Source organism: Spinacia oleracea, chromosome 1 (genome assembly GCF_020520425.1).
Source record: "Spinacia oleracea cultivar Varoflay chromosome 1, BTI_SOV_V1, whole genome shotgun sequence".
In the NCBI taxonomy this organism is placed as follows: Eukaryota; Viridiplantae; Streptophyta; class Magnoliopsida; order Caryophyllales; family Amaranthaceae; genus Spinacia; species Spinacia oleracea.
Window position 1 is genome coordinate 97,096,713 of NC_079487.1, and position 27,647 is coordinate 97,124,359.

A 27,647-nucleotide genomic window follows, 5' to 3' on the forward strand; every position below is an offset into this window, starting at 1 on the left:
GAGACGGGGGTGCACATTTGTCAATTGAAGCAAAACGCTGAATTTTCTTATTTCTCCAAATATTTCCCTTCTCCCCAAACCACCATTTGACCTTCAAACATCATCTGAAGTCCCCCAAAAGGATCGCAAATCCAAATCAACGCTACCAAATTCCCAATTTCTCCGTAACACTTCAATTCGAACTCTCAGTAATCTCCATTCACGATTTCTGCAACAAAAACGGATTATTTTGGTGGAGGAACAATCAAAGGCAGATGTCGTGGCTGAGGACGGCGGTGAGTAGGGCGGTGGAGGTCGGGAATAAGAACAATATCACTCGCACCGTCAAAAATTATGCCGATTCTGTCGTTCAGCAAGCTGGTCAAGCCGTCGCTGGGGGCGCCAAGCTCCTTCAAGATCGTATTGTTAGTTTCTCTCTCTTCTTTATAATAATTGGGTTTCCTTGGATTTTTATTGAGTTTTTTGGGTATTGAATTGGTAATGTATTCGTAATTATTGCATGCAAATGTTAAGAGTGCAGCATTTCGGGTTTTGCTTCTTATGTTATTGAAATTCTTTGTTATTGGGTTTGAATGTTGGTTTAAGGCATAGATGATCATAACCATCCGAAGTACCACCGTAAATATACCACTACAACCGTATGAGATACCTTTCCAGACCTCCACACCTTTCCTCTCAACCCGGGATAGATTAATTTGACTCTGCTGTGGATATGCCGAACATTAATTGTTGGGAAGTTGTGTGAAGCCATTGGGTTTATGTTTGTGCTTAATGCTGGTTCGTGATGTTGACAGTTAGAAACAAAACCACCAATCTGTATGCAACCAAACTAAGCCGCTTTTTTGTTGGCTTGAGAATGTTGAAAACTATGGAGGAAAAATTTCTGTTCAAAAATAAAGAACAAGCATGCTGATATTTCCTCTGGTTAAAAAAAATAAATAAAATTCATTTGGGTATTATGGATGGATTTTGCTGAAAATGCATTAATTCCCATAGCGTTGGTGGTGGTTCACTGAGATAAACTTAAGAAGGTTACCATGCTGAAATATTTCAGTGTTACTTAAAATAGTAACAGTAACATCATTCGGAATTTTGTAGTGTTGATTACACTAAGCCAGGAAGTTTATTAATTTGGTAATATTTTGTTTTGTTCTTCTTAGTTCTTACTATAGCTATCTGAATGAGAGGTGGGTTTCTCTTTTCTCACACCATGCTTAAGTTTTTTCTACAAATGACTTGTAAGGAAAGTCCTCTAAAAGCTTTAGATTCAAAAGACGAGACACGTGTAACTGTGTAAGTCGTTAGAGTTTCCTTTTCTATTTTTGTCCAGCCTCCCTTCTTCTCTCTATCAACCCTTAACAGCACATTACTTAACCCTTCATACTGTCTCAATGGTACACTAGGTTGGGGTTGTCTTACAATACACATAGTTGTTTCGTTTTCTTGACAAAGAAAGTTAATTTTATGATTTGAACATGTAAAAACAGGCTACAACTAGAGGATGAAATCCAGTCTACAAAGTAAGTAACTAGACCTCCCAGCAAAGGCAAATGCCTAGTTATGGAAACCACCTTTAATACCTCTTTAGTTGATACAAGATTATAACTGTTCAAGCTCCGTTTTCGAAACCCCTATACAATACTAAGTGCTTTATTCACCAGAGTTCTAGAACCAAAAAAAGTAACATTTCACAAATTGGAAGGTGCATGATATTATGTTGTTGTCATCTTTCTTTGTTGTGCATAAACTGGGGTAGAGAAATGGTAGAACTTTCCATGAACTTTTTTCTGTCCATATATAATAGCGGTCATGGAGTTGCTGATTTACTGCATCAGTCAGGAAAGGGTAAATCAAATGCTTATTGATTTTTTTTTTCCTCTAAATTTGTTGTAGAGTACTAAGCTACTAACCTTGTCTTTTGCTCTCTTATAAGGTCTAACTGTCTAAGGGGTATAATCCTTGAGATCACATACATGAGAACCTTTTCTACATAACTTTGGGTCTCTCATCTTATTGTATTTAGGAAATTTCTTGTCTTTTTCAATTGGAGTGGTAATTGGTAAATAAAATTTATGATATGGGTAAAAAAATGTGTTGCAAAGGATGTTCCACCACAATTTAAAAAACAATCTACAAAGCAAGCTTCAACAATGGACTAGAGACACAAGTCACTGAACTTTGTGAACCACCAGGTCTGGTGCTAAAAAAAGATTAGGGGGTATCTCTATAGCGTTTGATGAATATAAATGAGTAATAACTTTTGATGCCTAGTGATTAGTATCTAAAATTAACGAGTAAAGAGAAGTAACATGAAGTTATTTAAAACGAGGTTATTTTAATGCAAGTCTTTATAGGCTCAGAAATTATATCCACACATTTCCCTTTGTGGCAAGGAAAGACGAAGCCCTATTTCTTTAGCTCTACATGAACCGAAGCTGACTTGCAAGTGTCTCTTCTTTCCCCACAAGGCAGGGAACTTATCTATGTTGATTTCAACTGATATTACTAAAAGTGAGAATTCAAGGTTAAGGAATGACTATAATGCTTAGAATTTGCTTTTGAATATTAGCAGTTTCCTTTGAGAAAGATTTTCTCCCCTCTACTGCTTAAATAAGTGCATGTGCTAGCCTGAATTACACATTGTAGACACCATCGCAGCCCCCTACATACTTCAAGCTGACTTGTAGAACCAGAGTTGCATTAAAGTGGACGTTGATGCAGTGGTCATTAAATTGGGCCTGCTGGATATGTGAGGGTTGTTTTGGCATGCACTTGCTCTTTGCCTCTTAATGAAGGCTAAGATTCTAAGCTGTATTGCCTAAAAAAGATGGTTATGCAGAAAGAAATAGCTTTTACTTTTCTCTTTTAAAAGTTGATGCTTTCTATGATATTGTGCAAGAATTCTTGAACCTTAGAGGCCGATAAATTATACTCACAATAACAATTGAAAGATGCATTAGGTTGATGGTTTGATTAATGATTTGATAAATGAAGGGGTTAGCACCTAATAAGCGCAATATTATCAGCTACCTCCCATGTTTATCTGAGAATTGGTTCGTGGGTGTTTGGGCCCTTAGAGGGTGGCGGGTTTCTGTTTAGTAGTACCTCAAAAACTTGAAGAATGTAGTACCTCAAAAACTTGAAGAATTTTTTTTCTGGCAAATAAACTTGAAGAATTTGTTCTTTAATAAATGTGTTGTTTCACTGAACCTTAGTGCGTGATTGGAGCTTACCCCATCTTTCTGTGATAGCAAAGTTAATTTTGTGTATTGTATGTTATTGTCTAATGAAGCCATCTGTTTTAAGTTACCAATTCTTTTGTTTAGAAGGCTTCCTAATCATTAATAAGAACACAATTGCAGGGAGCTAGGAACCATAAAAGCTTTAAGCTTGCTGCCAAGAGATTGGAGGACGCCTCAGTCAGCTGCAAGGGCCCAGAGAGAGTTCAGCTTTTGAGGAGATGGTTAATTCTGCTTAAAGAAATCGAGAAACTATCTGGAGATTCAGCTGAAAATACTACAATGACTCTCGAACAGCATCTTGACTTTGATGAGACCAAAGATAACACAAGGAAACCATCTTTAGTAAGTAAAGCGGTGTTAGGCAGCTTCTTTAACTGCTAAGCTCAGAACTCTTTTGAACTATGTTATCCTTCTATAGGTCAGTTGTTGCCTTGTTGGGTATGACTGTATGAGTACGTGTGAGGCAGTCCCTCATGAGTCATGACTGCCACACGTTGAATTACTTCCATGTTGCTCTGAGATGTCCACAACTACTTCATGTGTAGTATTTTCTAAGATGAATTTTGTTTAATAAGGTTTCTTTTTCCTATAACATAACAACCTTTTATGAGACTATGTTTATTTTGTTAATCACTGCCTTGATGCTACAATAACCCTAAGTTAACCCTGAAATTATCACCATGTGAATCTAAGTTGCCCATTGACTATTGAGGGAAAAGCCATCATCTTGCTGCTATTTCTTAGATTACTTCCTAATTACACTTTATCATTCACCCTTCTCTTCAACGGTAGCCCCCTAAATCATTGTAGAAATGCAGACCATCATTGTTTACTACTTTACTTCCCCCACAACCAACCTATCTCATCAGATTGATACTCACACTAACACGAGGCTGTAGTTTGCATTGATGAAGATACACATGTTTCATGCCACCTTTGTTTTGGTAGTTTGAGTGTTTGATTATGTAGTTTGTACATGGTTTTGAATTTTGGTCAACCTTTTGTTGCACTTATTGAACTTTGGGACCCAACTTATGAAGAGAAGACAACCTTCCAAATGCACCGAAAACTTCAACATAATTTTGACACTATTTTGTCAATTTCGTTTCAAACTCTTGCGGTTTAGCTTATATTTTTTTTTTCAAATTCCCTCTTTAATTTAGGGGCTTGTTGCGTGTAATTTAATAATTTCTTTTGCAATCTTCTTGTTTCTTATCGATCAACCATATTTTCTTGCTTGTTAAGGGTTGAAGTGATACTCAAAAGGACTACTTTCACCATTCTTCCTAAAGAGAAGGGGTAGAAGAAGTTTTATTTTGAAGTCTTAACAGAAAAGAATAATGTATTTCAGTTGTTGATTTGGGGGATATGTTACAATGGATAATGAGGGGATATCAATCCTCATTTTAAACTGCAGAATGAATAGATGATTTTTGTTTACTCCCTTGGTCTATACATACTTTACCCATTTCTTCCGGGGACAAAGATTTTTTTTGGGGGGGGGGGGGGGGGATTTTGTATTGAGGAGAAAGATGAAGTTGGTGTTATTAGAGATAACAAATGCTGTTATTTTGAGGAAAGAGAAAAAGTATATAAGATTGGAGATACTGGTTAATTTTTTCAATCGTGGAGAGGAAAAACGTATATTGTCAAGAGAACATGGGTAATATTATTTTGAGGAGAGAGAAAAAGTAGAGGTAGTTGAGATGTGTTGCCCAGCCCAAAAAGGAAATGAGTAATTTTGGGAAATCCCGGAATCGTAAAACGGGTGAAGTGTCGAGAGACGGAGTATTAATATTCACAAAAATTCAAGGAGCAAGATTTTTTATGGGTTACTACCTTTTCCCTCATTTCAAGTGAAACAAATAGTACAACAATTTGAAGTTTATTTTTGTGTTTCAAGAAGTCATTACGCTTGCAGACTTTGAGGGTATGCTTCTTTTTATGCCTCTTTAAATATGTTTTCTCATAAGGAGAGCTTTTGTTTTAAACTTCTTTTGGTCTTGTGGTCTTGTCCTTATCAGATGTAAGACATCTCTTCAAGTTTGGTGGAAGTCCAGCTCTCCCATCTTCTTTCATTGTTAACAATTTTCCATCTTAAAGTGAGATAACTGTCATTTCTCAATTCATTTTTATGCTTTATACATCTGATGCTGTTACATTGATTGAACAAAGATCAAGGTTGAATTTTTTGTTTTCTTTGTTTACTAAACACGACAAGGATACATGCAAATCTTAGTTACACTTGCAATGTCAACCTTGGTTTACCCACTCTGTTTACTGAGTCTTGCAAAAGTGTAATGCTGCTGGTGCTCATTCTTTGTGTATAAAGCATTGAAACAACAACAACAACAACAATAACAACAAAGCCTTAGTCCCAAAATGATTTGGGGTCGGCTAACATGAATCGTCGTAGGAGATCGTCATTGTCACCAATCAAACAAAAAAGGAGCAAGAAGTAATAAGAAAAACAAGGAAGAGAAAGTGGGATTAATGAAAGTAAGATAAGAGAAAAATGTATATATATTATAGAAGATATATTGTAAGAGATAATAAAAAATAAGTAAAGTTTAAAAAAAATGAATAAGTAAAATAAGTATATTTCAAAATAGCATGTAAATTAAAAAATTAAAAGAATTTTAAAAATAAAATAAAAATAGAAAGAAACAAAAACATGAAAACTGTATAAATCAACTGAAGTCATCAATGCATATTCTCTCCCTCCACTCTGTCCTATCCAACGCCATATTTTCCTCAATCCCAAGAAAGCTCATATCGTGCTCAATCACCTTCCTCCAAGTTTTCTTAGGTCTTCCCCTACCCCTTGCAATTCTATCACTTTGCCACCCTTCTATCCTCCTAACCGGGGCATCACTTGGTCTTCTGCTCACATGTCCAAACCATCTTAAACGATTTTCCATCATCTTAAACTCAATTGGTGCAACCCCTACTTTCTTCCTAATAATCTCATTCCTCAAACGATCCTTTCTTGTATGCCCACACATCCAACGTAACATGCGCATCTCCGCCACATTCATCTTGTGCACGTGACAATGTTTCACTGCCCAGCATTCTGTGCCGTATAACAAAGCCGGTCGAATTGCCGTGCGGTAAAATTTTCTCTTCAATCTTTGGGGCATGCTTGAATCACATAGGAACCCCGTGGCACCTTTCCACTTCAACCAACCTGCTTTGATTCTATGGGCCACATCGCCATCCAATTCTCCATCCTTTTGGATAATAGATCCTAAATAACGGAACGTTTCAGAGCCTTGGACAATTTTCCCATCTAAGGTAATCTCCCCTGTCTCTCTATCTTGGACTCCACTAAACTTACACTCCATATATTCCGTCTTGTTTCTACTTAGCCTAAAACCCCGAGATTCCAACGTTTGTCTCCATAACTCCAACTTACTTTCCACTCCTTCTTTTGTTTCATCAATCAACACAATATCATCTGCAAACATAGGAATACCATCTTGGATTGACCTCGTCAATTCGTCCATGACTATAGCAAAAAGAAACGGGCTAAGTGCGGAACCTTGATGCACTCCAATCGTAATGGGGAATTCTTCGGTCTTACCAACACTAGTTCTCACACTCGTGCTAACTCCCTCATACATGTCCTTGATGATATCAATATACTTCCTCGGTATTCCTTTCTTACTTAATGCCCACCAAAGGATTTCCCTTGGTACCTTGTCATATGCCTTCTCCAAATCTATGAAAACCATATGTAAGTCCTTCTTCTTATCCCGATAATTCTCCATTAGTTGCCTTATAAGATGAATGGCCTCCATAGTCGATCTCCCAGGCATAAATCCAAACTGGTTCTCCGAAATTTTCACAGTTTTCCTCAGTCTTTGCTCAATAATCCGCTCCAAAAGTTTCATAGTATGACTCATTAGTTTGATTCCTCGATAGTTGGCACAATCCTAGACATCACCCTTATTCTTGTACAAGGGGATGATAGTACTCTTCCTCCCCTCTAATGGCATCCTATTACTTCCCCAAATCTTGTTGAAAAGAGTTGTTAACCATACAACCCCTCTCTCTCCCAAGCATCTCCAGACTTCGATAGGTATACCATCGGGCCCCACTGCCCTCTTGCGTCCCATCTTTTTCAGTGCCATTTCGACTTCTCTCTTTTGAATTCTTCGCATAAAGTCTAGGTTAACCATATCCCTAGGGATATTTGTATCCCCAATATCGCGCCCTTGATCCCCGTTGAACAAGCTATCAAAGTAGAACCTCCATCTATCCTTGATTTCCTTATCTCCCACCAAAACTTTTTGATCAACATCTTTCACACATTTAATCCTCCTGATGTCTCGCGTCTTTCTATCTCTCATTCGAGCAAGTCTATATATATCTTTTTCACCTTCCTTTGTATCCAATCTTGCGTAAAGATCCTGATTCACCTTTGCTCTAGCCTCTCTTACGGCCTTCTTTGCTTCCCTTTTAGCCTACTTGTACTTCTTGTAGTTCTCATCACTTCTACATTTTCCCAACTCTTTATAGCATTCTCGTTTGCTCTTTATAGCTTGTTGCACAACTTCGTTCCACCAAGATGTGTCCTTACTTGGTGGCATGATTCCTTTAGATTCCCCTAGGACCTCTTTCGCCACTCCCTTTATGGTGTGCTCCATTCTTGTCCATAATGAGTCTATATCCAAATCCATATCCCCGACCCAAATACCTTCACTTGCCACCTTTTCCACGAATTTTAGTTGTTGCTCCCCTTGAAGTTTCCACCACTTGATCCTAGGCTCCACTAGTGGTCTTCTCTTTCTTATATAACTTCTACCTCGAAAATCAAGTACCACAAGTCTATGTTGGGTTGCTGTACTCTCACCCGGAATCACCTTACAATTGGTGTAGCACTGTCTCAAAGCATTCCTTACTAAAAAGAAGTCAATCTGACTCGCATGATCTCTACTCCTATAGGTTACTAGGTGAGATTCTCTTTTCTCAAACCAAGTGTTCATTATACCCAAGTCATATGCCAATGCAAAATCCAAAATAGCATTTCCCGCTTCATTCCGCTCCCCATACCCAAAACCATCATGAATGCTTTCAAATCCATCGCGACTCGAGCCTACATGTCCGTTGAGATCCCCACCAATGATGAGTTTCTCACTTCTAGGGACACGTTGCACCACTTCTTCTAAATCCTCCCAAAATTCTTGTCTAGTTGACGCATCTAGTCCTGCTTGTGGTGCATAGGCACTCACAATAGTTACAACCTCATCCCCTATCACAAGCTTAATACTGATAATTCGATCACTCTTTCGGGACACGTCCACTACATCATCAATATAATCTCTGTCAATAAGGATACCTACCCCATTCCTACCCCTAGTTTTTCCCGAATACCAAAGCTTATAACCCCATGGAGCTATTTCTCTTGCCTTGTTTCCAACCCACTTAGTCTCCTGCAAACATAATATGTTAATTCTCCTCCTTCTCATAACCTCTACTACTTCGACTAATCTCCCTGTCAAAGAGCCAATGTTCCAAGTCCCAAATCGCATCCTACTACCCTTACCCTTACCCTTACCCCTGCCCTTACCATGAAACCTTGGATAGTTAACACCACCATCGGGTGGCGCGCCGCTTCCGGGCGACGGCCTAGCAACCCTTGCATATTTTCCACTACACCCGGGCCTAGGAAGTGTAGCGCACCCTTGCATATTTGACACCACCCCCAGGTGTAGGGTTGGCGCGCCGCTTCTGGGCGACGACCTAGCAACCCTCACATATTTTTCACTACACCCGGGCTTAAGAGGTGTAGCGCGTCGCTGAGAAGGGGACGCCCCCACGATATTCCATTGTCGATTCATGTCATGATATGTGGCTTAGTTTTAATGCTGGCCGCCACCAACCTACCGCACCCTCCTCCTTTATCCGGGCTTGGGACCGGCAGCGAATGCCGCATACGCGACACTCACAAGTGAATGCCGCATACGCGACACTCACAGGCGGAGTTGTATAAAGCATTGAAACTGATTATAAATGTTTGATCCTTGTTATTCAGATGGTTAACTTATCAGAAGTTCAGAACAGACACCCCACACCCTTTTGAATGAAGTTTCGATATTTCCCTTGTGTTTTATGCCTTGTGTTTTTACATCTTAATTCATCTTGGTTATGTTGATGATATAAATGTGCCTTTTTTTTGGGTATTTTTTTTTGGAGCATTCTCTGACTGTCTTGCTTTCTGTGAATTGGTAGGTTCTGTTTTATGATTCTGATGACCAGAGTGAACCTATGAATTTCCGGGATGTTTTTCTTCACAGTCAGGCTCTTGAAGGCATAACCCTGTCTATGGTATGCACTCAGTTCATTTACGCTATACCTATTATGCGCTTCTTGTCCTCCATTTAATTTAGACTAGTTGCGGTTTATGTGGGCAGTCTTTCACTCCTTAAATGAATTAGTTCTTTAAAACTTGGATTGATTACGCTCTTGAACAATGGTCGGTACTCGGTAGATGCTTTTCCTTTTCTGATGATAGAAATAACTTTTTTTGTGTGAATCAGATACTTGAGGCACCAAGTGAGGAAGAAGTCTCTTTACTTTTGGAGATGTTTGGGTGAGTTGCTAATTTGACAATTTTTTAAATTGCGGCTTTGAGTTAACAAATATCCTCACTGGATTCAAGTTGTATAATATCAGGCTGGTTTAGATGGACATCATTTTCCTTGGAGATATTGGGATTAAGGAAGAGAAGTCAGAAATCTATAACTAATCTATATTAAGTTAATACTAGTTTGCATTACGTGTGTGAATGTTTTTTTTTGTAATAATATGCTTTTACAGTTGGTGAATTAATAGCTTTGTTTTTGTTTTAGTTGAACAATTGAAAAGAAAAACTCAAGTTCTATTCCTAAATTGTTATATGCATTTAAAATATGAAGTACTTAGTATTGTTTTACCCTTGTCCTGTACTGTGCATTCTAATTTTCTTTAACATTTCCGGGAAATCATTCTTTGCACCAAATGGAACTATTAAGAAAGAAATAAGAAGCTTTGCCATTTTGGCTGCTGTTTTCTTAAATTGTAAAGCACACATCCTCTTCTTCATTACTTTGATAGCTTGATTAGGCACCACATTGTAAGAAGAGTATAGGGCTAAGGGCACCAAGAAATGGCAATATCGCTGACATGCTAAAGAAAACTACAGTAGTTTCGATATAATTAAGAATTATGGCAGAGGTTCCTCTTTCCCGTTGGTAACCGTATGTGACACGACCTTCAACTTTACCAGTGATTGAAAGCGTTGTTTGGTGCTAGTGCTATGTGGTAGCTTGAGTGCAAGTGCGTAACTACGTACAGTTGAGATAATGAAAAGTAATAGTTTTTTGATGTTGTTTTAAATTTTTAGGTTCATAACAAATATTATGGAAAATCCACGACGTCTAATAGAAAAGTAATCCAATTTGTCTATAGATTAGGTTTGTGATTTATAACTAAAGCTTCCTCGCCTTATTTGGGAATATTTTCCCAATAATGATGAAATAAAAACAGTTTAAAATGGAGCTGTAATTGAAATCAAAATTCCTCTCGTATTCTGTGTCATATCAAAAAAAAAGAGGGAAAGGATCACAAAAAATATACCTGTTTTAGGTTGTAAATTGTTCAAGTTTTGAAATATACCTATATATTTGTTTGCTTGCCAAAAAAAAAGAAGAAATATTGTATTACTCTTTATGTTCTTGTAGTTGGATCTCCAATTTTTTGAATGCACAAAATTTTCATGAACATCCAAATCGGGTTCAATACTGAATTTTTGGAAACTTGATACTTATATGAAAAGTGAGATCTCAAGGGTCTTGGTGTCCCATGGACTTGGGTTTAGTTCTTAATTCTAGTATGAGGAGCCACCTTTTGAACCCTTGCAATGAGCTCTACACGTTTAAGGTTCCTTTATGAGAATGGCGGTTGTTTGGTTTGGTGATAGTGAAATCCTTGTATAAAGTGTTCTCAAAATTCTCATGTTAATGTATAAGGTTTAGCTTACACCATTATAGGATCAATGAAAAATTTGCTTCAAGGCTGTAAATGATTGTGCTTCCATCTTGTTTGGGATTGAGTTGTTTTTGTCTATTGCATGTTCCTAAATATCACCGGTGAAGGGTTCTAAATCTGAACTTCTGATATGTGCGTGTGGGTTATAGTCGCTTCTATGCAACCCGTCCTAGGAATCAGCACAACTCCCCTGTACTAATCACTTATACAAGAAAGAAAGGGGAAGGCAGGATGGTCATCAGTGGAAATGACACCTAAGAGTTTGTTAGAGGAAACGGTTACAACAGTATTAGGGGGAATTCATCATGAGTTTATGATGACATTGGAGTAATTAGCAAGAGAGGAAAAGTGATGTAATAAATAGAGGAAGAGGATCATGGTAATAGGCATTGTGGAAAGTTTTGTGAGTGATTCCTTGGTGGAGAGCCCCTCTCGCACTGTTGCTTACTTTGTGTCAAGAAACCTTTCCACTTAATACAATGGATTACAACCTTATGTCCCTAAATCAATATACATTTTCTCTGTTTTATCTCTCTAATCTCACTGTTATTCTGGTAATTGGATAAGAGCAATCTGGAACCATAACATGGTCTCTTTTGTGCAAGATTGTGTCCACTGATTTTTTTCTTACTAGGTGACAATACTGGAAAGAGTAGAAAGAAATGCTTAAAGGTTTGTGGCTTTGCCTTTATCTGTTCGAATGTAGATATTTCTCCATGGACATAATCCAATATTTTCACGTAGGTAACTTTTTATTCAGAGACGTGTGATCAACTTGACCCCTGTTCCTATTTATCAGGTTCCCATGTCTTTTTGTGCTGCTGTCCTGTTTTGTTTCTACTGAACATATATGCTCTGACATTCCTGGTCATGAAATTTGCTTGCTTAACGTGGTGATAATTTGAATATAGTAAATGAATGCAGGCTCTGTCTCACTGGTGGAAAAGAAGTCCATCATGCTATAATAAGTAGTATTCAGGATCTGGCACAAGTTTTCTCAAGCTATGAAGATGAAGTACTGGTAAGGAATGTTGATAAAGTTACTGGTTCACTTTGGAAATTGTTTTTTTTTTCCGCTTCTTCCCATACCCTCTCCTCTCCATGAGAATGATGGGATGGTAACTTTCTTTTGTGTTCAGCGAAAATTTGGATTTACTGGTTACGGAGCATTTTGTAACTTTTGTTTCTTTTCAACCAAATATTACATGTCTAAGCCATACGCTCATTAGTGGTTGACCCGGTTTTGTTATTATGATCTTCCGCGTTTTTTTCTGCCTGTGTCAGATGCCAGGGAACTGAATTTGGCCTGTGACAATAATTTATGTTTTACTTACATTGGTTCCCACCTTGTAGGTAAAACGTGAGGAGTTGCTACAGTTTGCTCAAGGTGCCATTTCAGGGCTGAAAATAAATGCTGAACTATTGAGGTGGTTTTACACTCAGGCTTTCTCAATGAAGTGTGTATTACATTGGCACAACAATTGTTTTGATCCGTAATAATTCGGGTAGTTAATCTGCATATTTGATTGTTGGAAAGTTCTACTCAATAATGGTGCAATAGAAACTCATCAAGATACGCATCTTGAAAACTGCAAATGTGGCATGCTGGAAACTTTTTAGTGTTTGACTCCATATATACTAGCTCTCATGGTAATCTGTTTATTGACAGCTGTAGACTAACAACCAAGATTTTGCTTCCACCCCCTCCCCCCACCCCAAGGTAGTTGTGTGGCTATTGTCCAGGGAAGAAATGAGAATGTGACGAAAAATATTGCAGGTAGTGTGCTGCATCTAGAACTCTACGGGGGAGCATTTTGTTGGAAGGTTTGTTGATATGGGATTGGAATCACCTAAAACCCTCACTGTTTACTTGGTTGCCAAAAAGGGGAAGACTAAGGAACGCACATAAACCTTGGAGCCTAATGCCATATATGATTCTGCTAAATCTACCTCTTCCCTTGAAGTTGAGATTGATTCTAATGAAATCAGTAATGTGAATAGAAGGGACCAAAACCAAAAATATTTTTGATTCAAGCAAATAACCCATTAATCTTTTCTCATTAGTTGTCCAAATCCCAACTTTTTTCATTGCTGCCCTTTACGATCCACCACCTGCCCTTCCCCAGCTTCTCAAGGCATCATTGCTTCTGCCTCTACTTTCTCAATCACCAGCTACCCACTACCTCTTTTCAACCTCTCTCTTCCCCCCTACCTTCTCCTATGGAATTCTATTCAACCCTTTTTGAATCAATCAGTCTCAGCTATCCACCTAAGACTATTCAATCTGTGGTACTCCACAACTAAAATCTACTATTGCTGCCTCCACCATAAGACAAAGAAAATAGCAGATAGAAAGAATGGTGCTGAAGACTCATTCCTTCTTTGGATTATTGAGCTTTGCACTATACCTGTCTTGCTTGATTGTTAGCCACAAAGGTCCCTGAAACCTTAGGGGCAGAACTTTACCATTGAAGGTTGATTCATTAGCATGCGCGAGAAGTTGGTGATGACAGTGAGTAGCAAAATAAGGAGATGGTAGTTTCTGCAGAGGTGGGGGAGAGAGGAAGGTGGAAGAGATAGAGGGGAAAAGGTGGTTAATTTTCCGGGGAGGAGAAGCAGGAAGTCTGGAAAAGAGAGGGGATTGGCAGTTCGACTAGGCTGATGAACCTGGATAGCGGTGAGATTTAGAGAATTTTTGTAGGCTGGTTTATTTTGTTTACTAATTTTATGTGGAGTTTATATGGTTGAAAAAGTAATGCTTTTTGAAAATGTTATTAAAAATAAACAGCCTTCTTCAAGAGTAGGCTGTAGGTATCATCTGTTCTACAGTTACTTCTTTCATGCTCAACCCATTCCTGAATCCAGAAGTGAACCAAATGTCACCCGGGTGATTTTATATAGTCTCTCTAGTCTCTGCCGGTCTACCCTACTAAAAACTATTTCTCATTTATGTGTTCTGAAATTAAGGAAAGGTGTATGGATTCTATAAAAATTGGCTGTGTTATGAAATCATGGAATTACTTTTCCACAATCCACAGACATGGTCAGCCAATTGCCACAGACACACACAATAGCTGACGATTTATGTTGCTTTAAAGAAAATTCTTTGATATTTTCCATGTATATGGTCTCGCCAAGTCACGGTAGCCTTATTATTCATTGTTTCCAGTCTGAAAACATGTTCTTTCCACTAATTCTCATTGATTACTTTCTTTAACAAATACATACGAGTTAATAACCGCTTGACAATTGTTTCTGGCTTTGCATTATAATGGACCAATTCAAATGTTACATCACCTTTCTTGTCAAGTAAAAGTTGCTGTGGTATTAGTCACAGTATATGCCTTTCTAGTCATGTTTTCATGACAATTCGCTCGTCTGCATTTCGCTGTACTTATAGGACTGCACACATTTACTTCCCCTCGTACTCATCCATGGGTAGGAGGCTCAGAAAGGCAACAGAGTATAGTGAATTAGTGATGTAGTATTGCGTCTGGTGCTCCTTTAAGGGCCTATGTACTTTGGGTAAGCAATTTTGCAACATTCACATATTTTGACTATGGTTCTCTCTAATAGGAAAAGGTGGCTTTATCTCATACTTGTCTTTCTTATACCATCGTTCTTTTGTGGCGATAGGAAAAGTTGGTTTCAATTTAATGGTTTATGTAGTGGTTGATGAGATTAGGAGTAGAAGGGCTGGGGATGTGATATTTTTAAGGCTGGAGATTAGAAGGCTTAGTGACTATTGAGTTGTAAATTTGTAAGAGACTGGAAAATCAGGATTGTAGAAATGAGGAACAAGATAATTTGGGGGAATATTAGAATAGTACAGAATATACAGATAACAATGGGGTTGCTTTGCTGATCCTTAAAACCTGGGATTGATAAGACTCGAATGTGTGCCCATGGCTTTTGCGAGATTGGTAGTGAGGGGAATCCTGTTTCTCTTTTTCAATTTGTTCATGATATGATCTGGTTCTTGTTTAGTAGTGTGGGGAAGTTTTAAAGTGCTCTTACCATTCTGTCAAGTGTTTGATATATTTTGGAGTTTAAGATAAGTTTTTGCCTGGCTGGTATTAGTGTTGAATATTGATCAAGCTGACATGGATTGGTTTGATCAAAATTGGTATCTTACATTTTCGAAAAACAGAAGGGGAGGGAGTTCTTCGTAAGACTTCTGTCTATACCTTTTTTCAAGTGGCCTGATGCTTAAAAGTAGGGGTTCACTTTATTTTTGGATGATCACTTGAATTTTGCCTCTCTTATTTTTGGATTATCTCCTTAACCTTGAATTTTCCTTGTTTGGGCTTCCTCTAATACAAGGTTTGGTGGTCAAAGATATAATTTAGCTGGTTTCTACTAGTTTATACCCCTAACGGCAAGGATTTGGTCACTTGGTAACTAGTGTTAAAGTGTTATATAATGTGTTATGGTGAGTAATGATATCAGTTTGCTTTGTTTGGAAACTATTTTATGTGGCAAGATCAACAAAATGGTAATGGTGTGCTTTTGGACTTGGGTGGGTACCTTGAAAGGGAAGTCCTCTTCGTCAATTGACTTTTTTTTTTCTTTATAAATTTTTGATGATGTTATCGTACTTGACATCTTTAGTTGGACCATGGTGATGAACTTTGATCTCCAGACAAAATACAACTTGCCTAACCATTGTTGCAGAATTTTTTGTTGCATCCCGGAATTGTTTTGGTTATGCATATTTGAAAACATGAGAGGATAAGGAAGACTTGTCCTTATTCCACTGATGTATTATGTAATATTTTGAATACTAGAATATATACTGTTATTTGGGGAAAGATTACTTGGTACCCGAAGTTCTCTTCGTTGCAGCTGTTTACAATCTCTTTGCTTATAATATGGAAGGCTTTTAAACTTTATTGTTTATGAATGCAGAGTAGATATTCAAGCTTCAAATCTCAGAAAAAAACTTGATGAGATGAGAATTTCACCAGAGCTTTCAGGTGAAGGTCCTCAGCAGCCACCTGTAACAGATTCTACTAGTGCCACAATAGAGGTATTACATTATTTGCAAGTTGCTGATCTGATATGATCCTTGTTTCTAATTTTATTTTCCTTTTCCATATTGTTCCTTTCACCTACGATGGTATATCCTGTAGTTTGCTGACTTCATTTGGCAGGATTTTGTATGTATCATTGTTAGAATTAGTAGCTGTTTGCTAGTTTGTCAAATGAATTTGTATAGTTGTGTCATTGTATTTGGGGGAATAGTGAAGGTTTGTACGTTGTGATCTTGTGGATTACATAGTTTCTTGTGCTTTTCTTTTGATTTTGGTTTTGTGACATTGCCATGAATCATGATTAAGGTTCTATGTAAATCCTTTCCATTTACACTACCTTAGTTTAAAAAGGCTCTAGGCGCACAAGGGCCATGGAGCCTAGGCGCAAGGCGCAAGGCTCAGGCGCGCGCCTTTTGGATACAAGGCGCACATAATTTTCTAATAAAGCTTAAAATTTGGTATAGGAAAAAATTAACACAATTTACACTCAAAACAACATATTTCTATTGGAGTGCCATATTTTCTTGCCGGTTCATAAGCATTGCGTGATCGGGTCGATGGAGTGCTGGAATTAGAACCTTCCATGGTAATTACAAGTTGGAAATATGAAAATTAACTCATTTTATGCTACTTCCACTACCCAAAAAGCTAAGGTTGTAGAGATATGACCGTTCATAGGTCACATGGGGTGTGTTTATATCATTAAAAAAGAAAAAAAAAAAATGTAAATAAAAGATCCACGTCATCTTACTGCGCCTGAAGACTGAAGGCGCACAAGGCGCTGCGCCTTGCGCCTTACCTAAGGCGCACGAAGGCGCGCGCCTGGTTGACATCAGTGAGCCTGGAGAGCTCAAGGCGCCGAAGGCTGAGCCTAGGTGAGCCTTGCGCCTAGGCGCGCCTTGGGCGCGCTTTTTTAAACTAAGTACACTACAGTATAGATTAGTGTTCTTCTATAAACTTTTGGTGAAGGTGGGGAGCCTAGGGGGTGGGGGAGGGTGTCTGTGTTGAACTTAAAGATGTTTGTGGGCCGTGCCTTGGGGATGACTAGGCCTGACCCACTAGCTACGTGTCGTGCCGAAAGTTTCAATAGGGAGGCCCATGCAATGTTTGTGCATGCGTGCGGCCTGCCCAAGCCAACTTTCACTTATTTTACCGTGCTTCGTTTATGTCGGGCCTTGTTGTGCTTGGCCAAAAAAATACGGCCCTGGCCCATCAGACACAGGAACAGGCCTTACAATGCTTTTTTCGTGTTGGGTCAGTCATGCCATCTTTAGGCGAACTGGTATTGGCTGGGAGCCTGGGAGGGTGGAAGTAGTAGTCTCATCATTATCATTGTCATTATCATTACCCCATTGCTTCAAAGAGGTTCCCGCAAGAAGCGGGGTAAGGGGCGGGGAGGGGGGGGGTCGGACGTACGCAACCTTACCCCTGCAATTGTAAAGAGGTTGTTTCCAATTGACCCAAAAGCGATAACGGGACAACCATCTTCTACTTCATGGAAAGGAAGCGAAGAGGTTTTAAGAGCCATGTTGATTTAGTCCATTACATCCCACAACCAAAAGAACAAATGTATCATTGGCTCTATCGGAAATGGATAGGGAGGGTGATATTTGCATAATCTAGGTCATTCTCATGAAATGATTTATGTCATAATACAAGTGAAGTTTATTCATAAATGCTGTCACCCATGGGAGAAAATATTTTTTTGGGATTGTGAATTGACCAAACATCATGATATCCTTTCTTAGTTAGAATATTAGTGACGGTGCAAATCAAGTTGATGAACATCATATTTCTATTTTAATTGGGTTGGATGTCAAGGATTATAGCTTAGAAACTTTCTGATTAATTCTGGAAGTATATTTTAGTGGGTCGAGTTGAAATGATAAAATCTAACCTGGCTCATGTTATTGGTCTGAATTAAAACTCGACTGAGTACTAAGCATTTACCTACCTAGTAACATATCTTTTGGTCAAGTTTTATCTTCATGTGGTAACAATGATGAGGCAACCCTTGAGATTTGAGAAAAAAAAGTTGCAACATGCTCCAGTTGAAAGGTTAATGTTTTCTTCGGGATCACATGGATGACATGCTGCTAGCAGAAATATGTATTAAGTACGTTAGACATGTTTGATTTCTAGTCTTTAAACGGTAATGGTTGGTCGAACTTTGGTCAACTTCCGCGCATAATGGTGTCAATCAAATTTCTTGATGTATTTGTATTGTATTTTCCTGTGTTTAATTATCATGTCATAGGATATGTTTATATCTTTCTTGAAATCAGGGGCCTTAGTTTTAAATAATATCTAAAGATATTCAATGCTCAACCTTGTTATTGGTTTTTGTCTATGCTGCTTCAATGTACTCAGGTGTACAAGCATACAACTTGTCTCTTCTTAGACGTTTAGGCCTTTAGGGTTCAGGCTATGAATTTTTAAATTATAAAGCATATGCTCAACCACTTCTCCATATCATTTTAATGCGGTATTGGGTTTCATAAACTATATTTATCCGCACACATATTTTGTATATGTGAACACCAAAATTTTAGAGTTAAAATAGAATCCTGAATTGATTTTGCCTCTACACCAACAGTAAAATCAATGGATATTTTTTATGTTTATGGATTTGATAATTTGAAAGTAGAAAATTAACAACTTTTTGCATCTTTTGCAAACTTTTCTGAACTTATCTAAAGCTTTGCTGAGGGTTTTTGCAGTATCCGTAATTTTGCCTCTAAACACCAACAGTAATTAATCAATCGATATTTTTTATGTTTATGGATTTGATAATTTGAAAGTAGAAAATTAACAACTTTTTGCATCTTTTGCAAACTTTTCTGAACTCATCTAAAGCTTTGCTGAGGGTTTTTGTAGTATCCGTAATTTGTGAACTTTTTTTAGTTTTTTTTTTATAAAATTATGTGAATATGGTGAAGACCTTTTGTTCAACAGCAGTTATGGAATATTCTAAATTTTAATTTTGTTTATATTCCGATATCAAGTAGAGCCTTGCTCTCAATGTGTTTGTTACATTTTGCTAGTGGCGACTTATATCTGTATTTTGCTGTTGTCAGATTCTGATGGTGTAAGCTTACTGTGGTTGTCAGGGGTTGGGGCCTGGTTTGGCATGTAGGTTAGCCTAGTCTCTATGCTAATGCATATGGAAGTTTCTTACATTGCTTTGATAGAAATAAGAGCTGAAAAAGTCATGTACAATTATGTGTTTGGTCTTTATCAGCATAAAATCTCTCTTATTCTACCTTCTTATGGGTCTATACATGTATGTCGATAACTAAAATTTGGGCTCTTTGCTTCTGTAGCTTTGTGGATATCCTCTGAAATATGATAATTGATCATATTTTCGTTCTTATAATCCGTTTTAGGGCTTAAAGCAAGCACTTGCACAAATCCGCCTTTGTTCTACACTAGAAGGTTTGCTGCTGAGAAAGCAATCGCTACATAATGGAGATACCCCTGAAATTCATGCTCAGAAGGTATGCAATTCATTTTCTAATCATTGTAGTCTTATTGTGGTTTGCCTTCCATCCTCGCATGCTATTACAGTTTTGCTTTGTTTTCAGTTGTATTTCAGAGAATCAGGTTATTCTTTAGTTGATACTTCGTGATAATTTGTCATAATTCAGAGGTTTCTCCTTATAATGTGGATTTTAAAGCTGTGACAGATGAAGAACAGAGACTGTCATGAAGTTTTCTTTTGTGCAATTTCTAAATCAGTGAATACAAATGGTGGTTCTGAAATGTTAATCCGGAATATGCTTTTTTGTTTCTCGTGGTTCTGAAACGTTAATACAAATTGTGAAAGTCCTTCTACTCTCTCTCTCTTTCTCCCCCTTTAGTTTTTTTTTTCACTGTATATATAACGTTATGCCTGTATCTATTCCTGATTTCCTGCTACCATCCTATACTTTATTTTCAGCCCATCTGTTATTTCCAACTTATTCTTTATTTTCAACCCATCTGTTAGTCTTTAATTCATTAGTATATATACGGCTATCTTCATTAAAGATTGCCTACAGTCTTAAATTCCATCAATGGTCATCGAATAAAATGTGGTGGAAAAAGTGAAAAACTACCGGCTTTGATTTGGAGCATGTAGTGAGCTTTGAGATACGCCTTTTGTCCTTTTTGTTATAATATTTCATACTCCCTTTGTCCTTGATAACTTTCAAGTTTCAAGCATTCCTTTTGGCTTACCCTACAGAATCTTCTCGCTTCTCACTTCTCCCATCTGTACAAGTAAAAAATTTCCGTTATCATAACAATTTTAAAATCATTGTTGACTGTTGAGTAACTTTTAAGTTTCCATATTGAATTAATTAGTGTCCAGTTTATGTCTTCTTATAAAAAGTATAAAGACATGGTAGTCAACATATCTAAAGACGTCTATACTCTTGTTCTTGGAGTCTCGAGTACCAGATACTTGTCGTACACGGACACACTAGTTAATGGGGTTCATTCTTTTTAGTGATGCTCCCTTCATCCCTCTCATTCTGTTAAAATAAAAAATTGAGTTTTGGCATTTAATTGATGCCTAAATCAACTTCTATGTCGCATGCTATAAAAATTAGGTTAAGGCTCTGTTGTGTTCGACGTGATTTGTCCGACCTTATATTATCTGAACCTAATTGAACTTATTTTATCTGGAAAAAAAACTTATTTTGTTTGAAATAAACTTATTCTGTGTGAAATTGTCTGATATAAAACTTTAACTGATGTATCTTTATATGACACGCGGATGAGCAGGTTGATAAGTTGAAAGTCTTATGCGAGTCTCTAGCAAATTCTTCTACAAAATCTGAGAAGCGAATATTAGATACCAGGTGAGAATTGGTATGTTAGTATGTACCTGATGATTCTTACTGTTCTTATCCGTATTGGCTAATATCAAATTCCAGTAACTAGTTTCACTTTGTCATGAGACAATATCCTGAGATACATTTTTCTTTATTTGCTTACTACCACATGGTTATTCACTTAATCTGGGTTTGTGGCATTTGCTAAAAAAGGAGGGTGGGAGTTTTCATATGTCTCTTGATGTCCTTGCAAATGGGTTTGTACATGGTTTATCTCATCTCCGGATCGCATGTTCTCTTTCCTTGGTGACTCGTTTGATACATAGGTTGTGCTGAAATATAAGGAACCTCCAGGCTCCAGGTTGGGCCTTTGTCCCCTTTATGTGAACTCAGTGTTCTTGACCAATTAGAACTACAACACTCTTGTGCCAATGGGTGAACTTTGCTTAGGATGAGGACTATCTCATGGTCTCGTCTATCCAGTACGGACACACTCCACTTATCTGTACCACATCCTGACACTTTTTCATCCCTGGATCACGCTTCCACTTGGTAGTTGGTTCCCCTCTGGTTGATAATTAAATTTCGTGTAGTCTTTCAATTTTTTTTGTCCATAGCTTTATTGGTGTTTAGCTGTTTTGAATTCCTACACATGTTTCTTCTGTTTCCAGTGAATCTTTCATTTTCTTTTTCTTTCCGCTTCATGTTACCTTCTTTTATTTGAACACACTACTTGAGTTAATTCTCTGAAACGCATGTCCAATGCTTATAATAGAACTTTTACGCCTATTGATATGCTACGCAACAGCATATTTTACAAATACTATTCGAGCAATCTTCTTAGGGTCCTGAAGCTACAATAGAATGGAATAAATTCTCATTTGAGCTCTTGATTGATAAGTAGACCATCATATGTCACAACAAAAGGCATAGGACAGCATTATCAGTTAGCAGATTACATACGCATAATAGTAGTTATATGCAAGCGTGATATTCTTTCTATTATATATAATTTATTTTTGCGGCATATAATCCTTCCCATTTTAAAAAAACTACTCCATCGGATCTCTTCTCTATGGGGGTATATATCTATATAGACTTAGGCTCATATGGGAAGAGTGTGTTATGGTCAAAGCAATTATAGTAGGATGTAGAAGTGGATGGTCAGGATTTGATTTGATTTAATTTTCTTTTCTTTTTTCTTCTATATCCTTTTTCCTCCCGGCTTATTTACAAATCACAATCGTCACTGAGTTGACACTTGAGTGCCTACCTTTCCATCTCCCAATTGGCACTGACTTGGCGGAGCCACGGACGCCGTCAGAGGACTTTCATCTCGGGTTTGAGCACATTCCACAGTGTATTTGGGCTTAACCTGCAACTACTATTAAGAAGTCACCATAGTAATTCGCCGGAAATTTGTACTTGAGCCTGATTGTTTTTGTCACTGGTGAAGAAGATGAAGAGTTTGGACTTTTGGAGTTCCTGCCATTGCTTTATCCAAAAGTAAATTTGTTAACAAAAATAAATTCTGCAACTTCTCAATTTTTTATCTTTCCTTTTCCTTTCTCCGTCTCGACATACTTTCCCCCACTCCTTCCAGATATTGCAGAGTTAGCATAATTTTCCAGCGGCTTGTCTGATATTTGCCGTTTTGAATTTCTTATTTTGATCAAAATTACACCCCTAATGGCCTAATGTTTCATGTATCTGTAGTAGAATTTGATGTTCTTGTAATAGATTATTATTATTGTGTCTTTAATACACTTATCTATTTGTAATACATTTTTAAGAAAAAGAAATCTGCTTTACAATTTTGATGTATATTTCACTGCTAAAGGATTTCATGGCGGTTAGATTTGGTCCTCGACAATTTTTATGGTTTTGGAGATTTCATAGGTGTATGGGTGCTTATTTTTTTCTTTTCTCTTTCTTGCTGAAATGTTCAGACCTTTTATTCCGCTACTGCAGTCAGATTAAGAGGAGTGGGATGTGGTTTTGTGGCTAGTTGGCTACTAGCTAAGCAGCTAATTGAGGTTGACCCGGGGAAAAAAGTATTCTTACACTTTATCTACCTTTCCCTTTTTTCCCTTTCTATTTCTCTCTCTTGACTTTCTTGATGCACCGATGTTGCTTGTTTGTTGTCTTTGTAATGTGAACTTGATGTACCTGCAATAATAACTTCATGTCCTCAATTTCTCACGCTTCATGTACCTATATACTCCTTCTGCTCAGTGCTCACTAAGATTGCCCCACACGGAGAATTTACATTCTTTAAGACTTGGTTGAAGTTTGGCATGTAGGATTGTTGTTGTCATTTTCCTAACTTAATCTCTACCTCTCTCCTCGCAAAGGGTATGTGGCGAACCCAATAGGACACCTATAAAAGGAAACTGGGGCAATTTTAGTGGGGCAGAGGGAGTGTATATATTGTTGCTTGCTGGATTGCTGAGAAAGCATTAACATTTTTCAAGAATCTTCCCCTGTTAATATTGATCATGCATGCTCAAGTGCTGAAATCACCATATAATTGTAAGCGTTTTTTTGGCAATCAAAATATGGATTGCTTATCATGTATTTTTGTCATTTTGACAGATCCCAAAAAGAAGAGGCTCTGAAATTTCGTGTGTCTAAGGAAAGTGAAAATAGTGCGGCTGAAAAGGTACTTGTTATTATATTGCTGCAATTGTGATTGTTTGTTGATCATGTTATTAAATTTGCATGGAACAAGCATTCTTAGGAGTTGAGACAGTACTGCAAACCTGTTTGTAATTCTTCTATTCTGCACTTATATTTGGGACGGTTAATTAGGATCTTTATGTGACACTTTAGAATTAGTTTCTTTTTTTGGGCTGTCATATTTCTTGATATCCTCAGTAAAAGAATTCTACTTCTACCTTACCTTTAAATTAATGACTTTATCCGATCTGAGGGGATTTCTTATCTATCCAGGAATTAGGAACTGAGATTGCAGAACTTGAGAAGAAGAGAGATGAACTTGAAGCAGAATTGAAAAAGGTTCCGGTTGCTTTTTCTAATGCCTATCTATTATATGCTTTTAGTCTTTCCATGCAGGGATTTGGTTCACTCCTCCTTATCTTTGAATTTGTGTTTTCATTCCTTATTGTAGTTTTGTAACTGTTTTGCCCTGGCTTTTACTTGTGGAGTTGGGATTATTATAATTATTGCTGGACCCTGACTTATACTTGTGTAGCTGAGGGAGGCTATGACATCTGTTAGTATGAAAACTTGTAATCTATGTGGGCCAGTATTTGACTTGTGGCTGTTGATTACGTGTGGGCTTAGTGGTTTACTTTCTTCCTTTACTTGCTCTAGGTACCCTGTAACACGTATGGTTTTGTACATACTAGTTCCAGACTAGGCAGCCTAGTGATTGTCCTTCTGTGATATTCTTTCACTGATTCCCTATATAAATTTCATTGTTGCCTGGAGAGTAACTTTTTGGTACCTGGGGTTTGTATGGGAATTGATCGTGTAATTAGTCTCTTTAAATTAGTACATAGGTGTGCGGTGTGCCACTGTACGGTGTATACCAATTTTCAAGTTCTTAAATGTCACGGACTCGCGGGTGATGATAACACTTCAAGTTCTTAAATGTCGGGGGTGATCCAATCAGATAACACTGATAGAGTGAGAGGATTCGTTGTTCTCTATGCCTGTTTTTTTTGTCGGGTAAATGGAACTAGTTTTTAATAACGCGGGAAAGATTATAAAGTAAAGAAGTAAACCTTTCAAAGCCTGTTGTTTGGCCCACAAATCCATCCAAGTTGCTGGACTTTCGAGTGAAAGAGTCAAATGTCTGACTTATTTCCTATTTTTACTTCATAAATCCACAACAGATTCAACACCTTAGCATGTTACGGTTAGATATTTGAAGTCCGGGATTTGGGCCTATTTCTTATATTTGGTCCAAAGCGAAAGTATAAGCTTTGAAATTTTGGTGTTTGGTAAGAGTCGTAAGACTGAGACCAAATTAAATCAAAGTTAAAATTAGTAAATTAGTTCAGTTTGGACTGGGTTTGGATTATATATGAATAACTTAGACCCTACAGCATTTTGGTATAGTGTGTAAGAACAAAGTTCATTTTGGTATCATGGTGTCTATTTCCTAAAATTGTCAGTGACCTTATATGTTTTGCCTTCCGTTTGATACGAGTTGCTTCTGTTTTTACAATTATTTTACTGTGATCTTAATGGTGGTTTAGGTGAACATCTCCTTAGTTGCTGCTCAAAAGCGTCTTCATATTGCCAGGGAAGAGAAAGACCAATTTGATGAGGCTAACAATCAGATTCTGGAACACCTAAAAACGAAGGTTTTTTACCAGTTTGCTCCCTCATGTTCAACATTCTATTGTTGATCAGGCATATATTTACATGATTGTTATTCTTATTATTAGGAAGAAGAGCTGTCAAGATCAATTGGCTCTTGTAAAGCAGAAGCCGATGTCCTTAGGACATGGATCAATTTTCTCGAAGATACCTGGGCTCTACAATGCACATTCGTGGAATCCAAGGAAAAGCAGACAAAGTATGTGTGTAAAATCTGACAAACTTGTGAAATAGCTTAAAAGATGATTTTCCTTACATACATTTTTATTTTGCCTACAAAACTGAAATTGTCATAGCCTAAAAGAAAACTACAATATTTGCCTTCTTTTCATCACTAGTTCCCCTTTTTTTGGAAGGGGGTGTTTGATTGTATGGCTCCTTCTTCTATGGTACTTATATCCTGTTGACATTTTGCAAGTGATGAATTGGAGAGACATGAGGACTTTTTTGTGGACTTGGCCATTAAACTTCTCTCGGGGTACAAGGTAAACTTTTGCTATAGTTTGTAACATTTATATGTGATACTTAGGAACCTACTATTAAATTAAAACTGTGGCCATCCTCTTACTGTGGATATTGGATTAAGTCTTATACAAGGTAGTTTAGAATTTCATTCACACAATTGATGATGCTTAATGCTCTAAGCCCCTTTTCATTTAATTTTGCAGAAAGAACTGGAGCCTTCAATTGGCCGTATTAACCAATACGTGGAGAATCTTAAGTCTTTAAGTGGAGGGTAATATTCAATGCTGTTGCTTTCAAGTTGTTCTATATTTTTCTTTCCGTGAGGAATGAAAAGATGGGATTCTGATTCTCTAGCAATTATGACACAGGCCAAAGGTAGAATCGCATGGAGATGATGAAGATTCCAGAATATTGAACCCCAGAAGAAATTTGGAGGAGGAATACCTGGATTATGAAGCAAAGGTCTGGATTTCTGATAATTTCCTGTAATATTTACTAATATGAATTACTCCCGTATTTAACACTTGCGATTCTGAGAAACTTAACTTTTTATTCTTGACACTTCGACAGGAATTATACCTAACGAGAACGTTTTCCCTGTTATTTGCAGATAGTTACTACCTTCAGTGTAGTGGACAACATGAAAGAGCAGATGTACTCTAAAGACGGAAAATTTTCCAGGTTGATTTTCTTGATCTTCATAAACTTTTACACTATCCAGGAAATATAATTGTATGTATTATTCTCAATGTCTGAAAAAACTTGTTAGATTTCCTAAAATGCGTAATGGGAACAAAACACCACTTCAATTGAGTGGCGGGATAGGATGTGAAGGGCTCATCAATTGAATGGGTATTTTGGTGCAATTTTAATAAATCTCAATTCTGAAAGATAAGAGTAAATCTGATATTTATTTCAGACAAAGGATTATGTTGTTGTTCGGGAATTAGGTCGCTGTACATATTTCATTGCCTCAGTTAGTATATTCTGATTCTTTTTTCATTCAGGAAAGATGATTCGAAAGTGAAGGAGTATTTTGCTGATATTGAGAAGTTGAGAATTGAGTTTGACTCAATTGAAAGGCCAACTCTGGAGATGGAATCCCCAAGCAGGGAGCCAGATACCCCAACTAGCCAGAAACCACAGGATTTTCTTTCTCGGTCAGCTGTAGGACCAGCTGAAGGTTTGGAAAGTGGTGAGGAGCATATTGAGCCTTCGGCAGTGAAGAAAGACCAGATGATTGACCACGAAGCAGAGTTGGCAAAACTGGAGTCTGAATTTGGGAAGGTTGGTGTAGATTACACGTCAGACGAGATTGGTGGCTGGGAATTTGATGAGCTTGAGAAAGAACTGGCAACTGGCAAGTAGTCGGACAGAAAAAAGGTAGATAGATCGATAGTTTGTCACCCTTTGTGAAAATCCTTGTTATATGTGTGCAATAAACTGTCCAGCTGTACAATTGTCTCCTTACTTGTTTACTGACTATGTCATCTCCCTACAAGCATCCTTTTTAGCTCAAAGGGAAATTACTGCTGTAACATGTAACATGTAACATGTAACATACACGCTTCCTCTCTTGTAAATTCTCAGGCATTGTGTTGAGAGTATTTGAACAGAACTTCAAATTCTCGCTTGTTCATTACTTTAAGCATCACATCCTTGTACAAATTTGTTCCATATTAAAAATGGTTTAGTGCTAAATCCAGATT

The 27,647-nt window shown here is 37.5% G+C and overlaps 1 protein-coding gene across 1 annotated transcript; it reads left to right on the forward strand.

Annotated features, from left to right (window-relative positions):
• LOC110793628 (uncharacterized) lies at positions 1 to 27,556 on the forward strand. The gene is made up of 18 exons (XM_021998525.2): positions 1 to 404; positions 3,363 to 3,584; positions 9,477 to 9,572; positions 9,785 to 9,837; positions 12,198 to 12,294; positions 12,627 to 12,700; positions 16,182 to 16,302; positions 19,693 to 19,803; positions 21,074 to 21,150; positions 23,719 to 23,785; positions 24,076 to 24,141; positions 25,350 to 25,457; positions 25,542 to 25,672; positions 25,892 to 25,958; positions 26,142 to 26,209; positions 26,307 to 26,400; positions 26,549 to 26,619; positions 26,946 to 27,556. Exons 1-18 carry the CDS (start codon positions 255 to 257, stop codon positions 27,304 to 27,306), a joined length of 2,034 nt encoding a protein of 677 aa, XP_021854217.1. The 5' UTR covers positions 1 to 254; the 3' UTR covers positions 27,307 to 27,556.
• The last annotated feature ends 91 nt before the right edge of the window (positions 27,557 to 27,647 follow it).